The following is a 10,458-nucleotide window of genomic DNA, read 5'->3' as shown; positions in this document are numbered from 1 at the left end:
TATCTATCTATCTATCTATCTATCTATCTATCTATCATCTATCTATCTATCTATCTATCTATCTATCTATCTATCTATCTATCTATCTATCTATCTATCTATCTATCTATCTATCATCTATCTATCTATCTATCTATCTATCTATCTATCTATCTATCTATCTATCTATCTATCTATCTATCTATCTATCTATCATCTATCTATCTATCTATCTATCTATCTATCTATCTATCTATCTATCTATCTATCTATCATCTATCTATCTATCTATCTATCTATCTATCTATCTATCTATCTATCTATCTATCTATCTATCTATCTATCTATCTATCTATCTATCTATCTATCTATCTATCTATCTATCTATCTGTCTGTCTGTCTGTCTGTCATCAGAATGCCTTAAATGACCTTTTGGTTTATGCACCAATATAGTTCCATGTTCACCCTCCAGATGCTGCAACATCCTGAACATTCAGCTTGAGCTTGCTGTCAGCTGATCCAGCCTGTCTGTGCTGGTTTCAGCCTCCAGCTCTCCACCTTGTGGTCCACATGCAGCACTGGCTCACCGCACGCATGCAGGAAATTGGGCATGGAAAACAAACACGGAGTGCACACTCACTGACACAGGTGGCTCAGGCTAAATATATGTGCTGCTATAAAAAAAACCTAGAGCTAAAAATAAAGTCTGGCAGGAAAAATCTGGATGTTTGTGTTCATGTTTATGATGAATTAGTGAGCAGGAAGAATGGATGTGAGACAACACGGTTCCAGGCTGACCTTAAATTACATGGCAACAGATGCATAGTGTAAACATCTACAGCAACTCGATATGTGAGTGGAGAATGGTCGTCATATCATAATACAGGCCTTTATTCAGCGACTCAGTGTTTCCGACAGGATTTTTCCAAAACCGCATTTAAAAATCTGTAAAAGAAAGAAAAACCCAAATGACTGAGATCAGATAGAGTTGAAACAGAGAGACACCATTCTGTTTGTTTTGTGTCCATTCGCAATAAAGCTGTTTCTCTCTTGGACACAACATAAAAAGTACAAACAATTAAAACGCTAAATATTGTATAGGTAAAAAGTGACGCGTTATGCTTTGTGGACTTTTTTCTGCAAGAATTTAGCAGATATTTATCACTTTGTTTCTAATAATTGTAATTCCTAACATGAAGCCTTCTCTGGTTAAGTGCCCTAGTTGAGGTTTAATGTCTCGTTGACTAATTTGAGTCACCGTGCGCAGCTTTGCATGGTGCGCCGCGCACGCATGAGCTGCATCCTTTCAACAGGATTCCGCTTGATTTCAGCCGTGTCTGTATGCTCTCACTTTCTGGTTTCCCATTGGCTGGGCGAGGAGCGGGGGGCGGGGCTAACTAGTGCGTCTCGTTTAAAACCGCTTTGGAGAAACTCACGGCAAAGCACATTATCAGGACCGGTCCTCCAGGGACTTTAGGGACTGTTCACCTCCTTAGGACAAAAATATAACAAAATAAAAGAGAAACGTAGAAGCGGGCGGAGGATAACGGAGGCCACCAGGGCGCGTGGATTTTATTTCGCCCAGCTGATCCGAACCGGTCCAGATGAGCAACAGGTAGAGAGGAACCTTGTATTCTAACTTTACTGTTGTCACTGAAACTCTGATGTTTACATTTGAGCTGCTCGCCTGTCAGATCAGCTGTTTGTCCGTTTGGAAAAGGTTCTGATTCAAAGAGCAGAGCTCTCACACGCACAACCTAATGCCGCCAAAAGGTCTGCGTCAGCCGCGCGGTTCATGTCCGTGATCTGAGTCCGTCTGTGGAAGCAAGAGCTCGGATGGTTGCATCAGCTCGGGTTCGCACCTGTTACCGTTTGTTGCCGCATGTGTTGCTTTCTGACAGTTTAAAGGATCGCACAATCATGCAGAACAGCTGCCCATCCTCCAAGCAGTTATTCTGGGAGCTTGTTTGGTCCAGCTCAGAAGCCCGCATGATGATGATGAGAAAGCAGAAAGTTTACATGTGTGCATCAGCTGCTGCAAGAATCCGCCTTAGCTGGAGTGTGTCCGTGCAGCATGGCCGAGCTCTGTTGGTTTAGTCACATTTAAAACGCGCTTTCTGAGCTGTTTGATGTGCGACATGAAACAATCCAGCAAATAAATTGCACCAGCAGCTTTGCCTTCTGCAGGTGTGAAACTGACTAGCAAAGGCTTTCTGATCTGTTCAGAATTCAGGAAAAGTTCCTAGTTTATTTTTTATTTAAAACTGTTTCAGGCCACAAGGGAAACAAATAAATAAAAACAGACTGAGACTGGTAGATTATGAGTGAGTTGCTAGGACAGCCAGACCTAATGAGAGACTCTTTAGTTGAGCTGGGAGTACTGAGACGAAAGCCCTGAGGGCCGCAGAGAGTCAACAAGCTCAGCATCTAGTCTGCACTTTAAAAGATTCAGGGCAAATGCACTAACCACGGGACCTGGTGTCATCTAACCTCCTGAAAGTTAACAGCTATAATATAATGCTGTTGGTGCAAATTATAATGCTACAAATGTATAACATGATTCTTATTTTTCTAATTTAAACAAAAGTTAAAGTGGAGTTTGTGTATATAATTGAACATAAAACAGACAGACTGAACTTTATATAAAAGCTTTCTATAAGACATTTTTTAATCCCTAAAGACCTAAAAGGTCTCATAAAAATGCTGAAACTCATGTCAGCCTGAAACAACCGTGTCAAAGGGGTGTAACCATGTCCATTTTGTTAAAGGACAGATACTGGACTGAAGTGTAATTACTCTCAGGCCTTATGGGCCATTCCCATCTGTACCTGGTCGGCCCTGCCCGGATAGCTCCAGTCGGCCCCAGCCTGGCCCGGTTGATTCCACACATCCTTGCTTAGGTATGCAAGGAATGCAGTCAGACATTTTCAGCTTCTAGGTAATCAGCATGATAATGAATGATAATGAATTGAGCATGCCTTAAGCCCATGTGGGCTGATTCGACCCACCAATCAGAGGCTTGCTGTAATGGAAGGTGTGAATTTGCTGTCAGCAGTGGGTGTGTTGGCCCTGGTCAGCCTGAAGCAGACCACCTGAAAAACAATGAGTACGTTTACATGCAGCCAATATCCGGGTTATGATCGGGTTAAGGTCGGTATTCGGGTTTCTGAGTTGATCAGAATAACCCGTTTACAAGCACAAATAGAAAGAGTTACCCCTAACTTGCATAACCCGATGTAAATGCCGACGTTGGGGTAGCGTCAGGACGTGTGGACTACGTCCAGACGCAATATGCGTCATTTTCGGTTCTTCTCGTTCCGGTATCCGTGAAAACAACAACATTTTTCCCAGTTCGGAAGAGATAGCAACCGCGTTTGTTTGCGCTTTAGTTTCCTCGTCACTCGTGGTGCTGTGCCGCGACTCGCCATGTTGCTCTCAACTTGTTGTTTACTTCCGGTGTTCTGGTGCATACAAGACGTCTCGCTACTCAAAAGACCAAGATTCTTTGCGAACAGAGCATGCGCAGAACACACGCTTTGATGGGGATATCCCGGTATGCGTTTACACGACCAGACATTCGGGTTAGAAAAGGGTTACCCCAGGTGTAGTAACCGGGTTTTTAAAAACCCGGTTATGAGCATATCCGGGTTTCTGGCGGTGTTTACACGGACCTGCGGAACCGGGTTATTGTGAATATTCGGGTTTTAAAAGGGTTACTGGCTGCATGTAAACGCACTGTTCTTCATCAAATTCTTTTCCATCCCTGTTTCTTTCTTCTTTTTCTTCCTTTTTTCTGTATTCTCTATTCTGTCTTTCTCGGTTTTTCTTTATTCTATCTTTTCAATCTTTTTCTATTCTGTTTTTCTATTCTGCATTGATACGAACCAACAATGGAGGGGAGTTTCTGAGTGACATGCGCCGGCTTGTTGCACCCTGAAAAAAGGCAGACCACCAAGATATGTAAGCAAGCTATGCTTTCCGGGCCGGGCCGACCAAGTACAGATGGGAATGGCCCAAATGTGAAAGTCAAAATGTCAAATCAGAGTGAAACCTCACTGCTGTCTTCTCTCTGAACAGAGGGAGATGCTTTCACATGCACCTAAGACCACCTCTGAAAGGGTTTTCTCAGGCTGAATGTTAGATTTGACAGAGAGTTATGTAACCTTTAGGTTACTGAGTTTTTATAACAGTGGTTGCTGAGTTTGTGGAAGCTGGCTCCTCTAACAAGTGTCCTTTTTCTATTTTTCCTGTAGCAAATGATGATGTCCACTCCCCAGAAGAAAGAGGAGTGACCACTCATCCTCCTCTTGTCACTTCATCTAAAGGCCAGCGAGGCTGAAGAGAGGCGTCCCTTCAGTCGCCTCACCTCATCACCATTTCTTCCCTTAGTTGGTCTCCAAAGTGTTTCAAAACTGTTTCTCCAACGCTTTTTCCAAAAACTCAGACTGTTTTCTAAAGCAGAAGCAGCACAGCCCTCCCAGACTGAGGTGATGGGAAGTGTGCGAGCCAGCCGCTATAGCACCGTGTCATCAGAGGAGGACAGCATGAAGCTTGCCACTGCGGCTGTACCCAACGGCAAGGGCAAAGTGCGCACGAGGCACCAGCCGCAGAGTAGATTCGTGAAGAAAGATGGCCACTGCAACGTGCAGTTCATCAATGTGAGTGAAAAAGGGCAACGCTACTTGGCTGACATCTTCACAACATGTGTGGACATCCGCTGGAGGTGGATGTTCATCATCTTCTGCCTGGCCTTCCTTCTCTCGTGGCTGTTCTTCGGCTGCGTCTTCTGGCTGGTGGCCATTTTTCATGGAGATTTGGAAGGCAACACAGAGAAGTGCGTCTCCAATGTCAGCAGCTTCACTGCCGCCTTCCTGTTCTCCATTGAGACACAAACGACTATTGGTTACGGCAACAGATACGTGACAGATGAGTGTCCTGTGGCTGTCTTTGCGGTTGTTTTACAAAGCATTGTGGGATGCATCATCGATGCCTTTATCATTGGTGCAGTGATGGCCAAAATGGCAAAGCCAAAGAAAAGAAACGAGACCCTGGTGTTTAGCCACAATGCCACAGTGGCTATGAGGGACAACAAGCTGTGCCTGATGTGGCGAGTGGGAAACTTACGGAAAAGCCATCTGGTTGAGGCGCACGTTCGAGCACAACTCCTCAAATCTAGACGGACAGCAGAGGGGGAGTACATCCCCCTTGACCAAACGGACATAGATGTGGGCTTTGACAGTGGAGTGGACCGCATCTTCCTGGTCACTCCAATCACCATTGTCCACGAGATTAATGAGCAGAGCCCGTTCTATGACATGAACAAACAGGACCTGGAGAATGCAGACTTTGAAATAGTGGTAATCCTGGAGGGGATGGTTGAAGCTACAGCGATGACCACACAGTGCCGCAGCTCCTACATCGCAAGCGAGATCCTCTGGGGTCACCGCTTTGAGCCGGTGCTCTTTGAAGAGGAGAAGTTCTATAAAGTGGACTACTCCCGCTTCCACAAGATGATCGAGGTACCGAGCACACCCCTGTGCAGTGCCAGAGATCTTGCAGAGAAAAAATACCCTCTCTCTAACTCCAGCTCCTTCTGCTATGAAAACGAGGTGGTGCAAGAGAAAAAAGAGGACACAGATGAGGGTAACGGGGGCAGCGTTGGTCCCGACGGCACCCAGACAGACAACATCTCAGAGACTGAACACAACCAAGCCACAGTGCCACTAGAGTCCCGGCCTCTGAGACGAGAATCAGAAATATGACAGCTCAGACCTCAAAGGATTTCCAGAAAAATCACCTCTGCTCTGAAAGGCACAAGGAGCCGAGCTGGGCCTTGAGGAGAAGCCAAACGGTACTGCTGTGAGAAGCCAGAAAGGTTTATGACATTGTATGTAAAAGTCTGTCTTAACGTTAGCTGCACACAGTATGACAAACCACAGCACAGTGCAGAATGAATCCTCCATGAACTCCCCACGAGCGTGCTCTTGGTGTCTGCAAAGAGGAAAGAGGTTGTTGCAACCACTTCTAAACTGAAGAAACAGACTCGTGGCTCTGTCCAGCATGAACAAAATGCTTCCAGAGTTTTCTGTAGAGTTTTAGTGCTGCTAGAGAACAGATAAGTTAAACACTTTAACTGCTTTCATTCTGATGATTTTATATTGAACCAAAAAGAAAGTCTGGAACAAAGAAGGTACAAAATAGAGTATCTGTTCCTGAGCTGGTCTCAGAGCAAGTAGACATCACTGATTACAGTTTTTGTATGCAATAAAGCAAAGACACCCTTGCAGAATGTTCCTTTGACATAACCGCACTGATTCTCTGAGCTTTACACAAACTGGTCTAGACGACTGCTCAAGGCTGCTCAGACGGACTGAAAGGTGCTGAGCAGGGCAGTATTACCATCACACTATAATATGTGTAATGTGGGGATCTGAATGTCCTAAAAGTGCTGCTATGAAACTGCTTCTGTTGTTTTTTCTTCTTTGTAGCTGATGACATGCCAAAGAGTATTATTATCATAGTTATATGTTCTTACAAACATCTAATCAGATTTGGTACAGACAAGTAGCTCTTGTGGGGAGTTTTAATACAGTTTGTTTTACCAAGAATGTGTGTACAGCTTTATTTTTTTACAATGACCATCCTCAACTTGAGCCACTTCATCAAGCCTTAATCTGAGCAGTCTAACACAGAGAAATGGAAAAGGACTTTTGCAGAATTAGCTGAGCTAAAACAATTTTTGTTTTTTTTTAAGTCATCCGTTTCAATCGGCTCAGTTTTTGACAAAAGATAAACCTGCTTCAAAGGTTTTAAGAGGTGTGATGTGACGGAAATCTGCTGCACTGATGAGGATTGTCTCATAAAATCAGTGTCAACGTTTCATTTAGCAAACTGCAGATCAGCCGACTTTGATATCAATGTGAGATCTGATAGAGCTCAAACCAAATGTACTGTAACTTCAGTGCATGGAGGTGTACTGTACAAAGTAGAAAAACATTTGTAACCTGACTTTTGTTAAAACCAGACAGAAAGCCACTCGGCTGCATAAATCTACATGTGTAAATACTTTCCTCCCTGTTGTTTCGTTAGTAGTCTTCCAAATGTACTGCAAAACCACAGAATGTACAGATTTTGTATAAATATTATTATTATTATTATTATAATAATATGGTATTATTTTGCTCTTTTTCAATAAAATGTCAGTGGACAAACAGAAGCACTCTGTGATTTGTGTCATACATTATTTCTAGTCACTACAGATTTTATAACTATTTTTACAGTAAATTTAGTTTAAATTTGAAATTTGTTTTTCATTGAACCTTTGCCACTCTTCTGCCCTAACACATGTTAGCCAGTTACTGAACTTTATTTAAAGTATTTAGCTGAATCAGACTATTCATGAATGATTTCAGATAAATAAGATTTTGTCCTGTCGTGCATCTTTGCAGATTAGATGAATCACCTGCATTTCCTGCATCCCCCTACCTCCCCATATGATCCTCCCGAACCAACACAGTTATTTTCCAGTTTACAACTTCCCAGTGATTCTGAGATATCAGATATTATCCACAAGTCAAAGTCTTCTACCTGCCTTCTCGATCCCCTTCCCACGGCCTTGGTTAAATCCTGCCCCCCCTCCCTGCTCCCTCTCGTCTCCGCTCTCATACACGCATCCCTTTCCTCCGGTATTGTTCCCTCTATCTTCAAAACTGCTGCAGTTACTCCAATTCTTAAAAAACCTGGTTCAGATCCAAACATTTTTACAAACCTCTGCCTCATCTCCAACCTACCCTTTATCTCCAAAGTTTTAGAAAAAATAGTCGCTGCCCAGCTCCACACCCATCTGACACTAAACTCCTTCTATGAACCCTTCCAGTCCGGTTTCCGCCCACTTCACAGCACAGAAACAGCCCTCCTCAAAATAACTAATGGTCTCCTCATTGCTGCTGATTCCGGTCTACTATCCATCCTGGTCCTCCTTGATCTGAGTGCGGCCTTTGACACAATATCTCATTCCATTCTCCTCCATAGGTTATCTTCCATCAGCATTGCTAACATCCCACTTCGGTGGTTTCAGTCCTACCTATCAGGTTGCACTCAGTTCATTACTATCAAATCCTCCCGCTCACAGCCCTCTTCTGTCTCTTCTGGCGTGCCACAGGGCTCTGTCCTGGGGCCGCTCCTTTTCATTATATACATCCTTCCCCTTGGCAATATTTTCTGCAGATTCAATATTAATTTTCACTGCTTCACGGATGACACCCAGCTCTATTTGTCCAGTAAGCCAAATTCTGCACTTCCTCCCTCCTCCCTCATCACCTGCCTTCAAGAAATAAAATCCTGGTTCAGTTCGAACTTCCTGAAATTAAGTACAGACAAAACAGAACTTCTTTTGGTTGGTACCAAGAACACCCTCTCAAAATTTGACAGTTTCTCTCTCACTGTTGATAATACTTTAGTTTTCCCCTCTCCCCAGGTAAAGAGTCTGGGTGTCATCCTAGACAGCACATTATCCTTCCAATCTCATATCAATAGCATCACACGGTCAGCTTATTTCCATCTTCGTAACATTAATCGTCTTCGCCCCTCCCTTGACGTCCACTCTACTTCTATTCTTGTCCATAGTCTGGCTAAATCACGTATCGATTATTGCAACTCTCTTCTCTCAGACCTCCCTCAGAAAACCCTCCGTAAGCTCCAGTTGGTTCAGAATGCAGCAGCACGCATCATTACTAAAACTCCCATCTCTCATCACATCACCCCCATCCTTAAACAACTCCATTGGCTACCACTGCATACCAGGATTAACTTCAAGATTCTCCTTCTCACCTTCAAGGCCTTCCACAACCTCGCCCCTCACTACCTCACAGATCTCGTTCACATCGTCACCTCGTCCCGTTCCCTCAGGTCCTCCTCCTCCATTCATCTCTCTGTGCCCTCCTTTCATCTCAGCACCATGGGGAGTAGAGCCTTCAGCTGCACCGCTCCCAAACTCTGGAACTCCCTTCCCCCTCTCATCAAGAACATTAACTCATTCACAGAATTCAAAAAACAACTCAAAACTCACCTCTTCATGACCCCATATCAGCTTTGAATTTTAGAGTGCCTTGTTTGTTGATGTATGTTTACTTACTGAATGATTTGTGTTTTCATTCTGTACAGTGTCCTTAAGTGACCAGAAGGGCGCTTTAAAAAAAAGTATTATTATTATTATTTCAAACCACTGAAAACATTACTCTCCACCCTCTTTGATTCACATTAAAAATACACGTCTTAGAGTACAGTTTTAAAGTACATTCTAACCTACATCAGAGACTGGAATCGTTGAGCAGTTTTTACCTGAACACAAACTAAACCTGTTCCACAGTGATGACAAAAAGGTTAAATGTAGATGATAATTTATTGAGTATATAAACTTATAATTAGCCAATAGTAGGTTTGAAGTATTCTTTCAAAGCTTTTGTGTTTGAGAAAATTAGATCTCTACGCTGTCGTGTTCCATTATTTCATCAAACACAGAGAAACAAGAACTAACTTTATTTTTACTTTTAATTTTAAACACACGACTCCCTCTGTGGTGTGTCAGATGTGCAGCAGAGAGACAGAACTGACGCAGTCAGGTCGGAAACCTGCTGTGACACTAAACAGCTGCTTCGGTCTGCTACCTTCACTCTGCTCAAGGGGGATTAACACCTTTTTTCCCCTCTTGCTCTAAAATACACTTCACTCATCCATCTTTCATCCTGTCTGCCATTGTTTCTCTCATCTGTCTTGGGTCTTTACGTAACAGCTGCGCTGAATCCGTTCAGTTGGATGAGAGCAGCCAACCAGTTCCAGGCCTAAAATTAACTTCAGGACTTCGTCAACTATTTCAGTCTTGTGGTTTTCAAAAATACGTCATGAGAAGTAGAAAGAAAGGATCCAACATTATTAAATGTGTTTTATTAAGATTATTAAAATGTGTTGATTTAACTTGGACCTAGCGAATATACAGAATGTTTCATACAACCACTTTTATTTCACCTAATTAAAAGCATTTTTCCAAATTAGAGAAGGATACTTTTTTATAAGTACATAAGATTTTATTACATTCAGAAAGTAATGTGGAATTACAACAAGTTACATGGAAAATTCCTCAGTTCACTGTGAAGGAAGTTACTATAGTATGTGGAGTGACAATGTTGCTCAGTTTGAATGGAGAAGTGTGTGTGTGTGTGTGTGTGTGTGTGTGTGTGTGTGTGTGTGTGTGTGTGTGTGTGTGTGTGTGTGTGTGTGTGTGTGTGTGTCTGTGTGTGCGTGCGTGCGTGCGTGCGTGTGTGTGTGTGTGTGTGTGTGTCTGTGTGTGTGTGTGTGTGCGTGCGTGCATGTGTGTGTGTGTGTGTTTGTGTGTGTGTGTGTGTCTGTGTCTGTGTGTGTGTGCGTGCGTGCGTGCGTGTGTGTGTGTGTGTGTGCGTGTGTGTGTGTGCGTGTGTGTGTGTG

The 10,458-nt window shown here is 43.3% G+C and overlaps 1 protein-coding gene across 1 annotated transcript; it reads left to right on the top strand.

Annotated features, from left to right (window-relative positions):
• The first annotated feature begins 1,034 nt into the window (after window positions 1-1,034).
• Window positions 1,035-7,195, top strand: kcnj2a (potassium inwardly rectifying channel subfamily J member 2a). Its single transcript, XM_015962152.3, has 2 exons — window positions 1,035-1,594; window positions 4,233-7,195. Exon 2 carries the CDS (start codon window positions 4,470-4,472, stop codon window positions 5,739-5,741), a length of 1,272 nt encoding a protein of 423 aa, XP_015817638.3. The 5' UTR covers window positions 1,035-1,594; window positions 4,233-4,469; the 3' UTR covers window positions 5,742-7,195.
• Window positions 7,196-10,458: the final 3,263 nt, after the last annotated feature.

The sequence above is a fragment of the Nothobranchius furzeri genome, chromosome 16, assembly GCF_043380555.1.
Source record: "Nothobranchius furzeri strain GRZ-AD chromosome 16, NfurGRZ-RIMD1, whole genome shotgun sequence".
Classification (NCBI taxonomy): domain Eukaryota; kingdom Metazoa; phylum Chordata; class Actinopteri; order Cyprinodontiformes; family Nothobranchiidae; genus Nothobranchius; species Nothobranchius furzeri.
This window is presented reverse-complemented; position numbering and strand designations above follow the sequence as displayed.

Bases quoted from the DNA above. Each gene is read 5' to 3' on its own strand.
- kcnj2a (XM_015962152.3), top strand. From the start codon at position 4,470: ATGGGAAGTGTGCGAGCCAGCCGCTATAGCACCGTGTCATCAGAGGAG.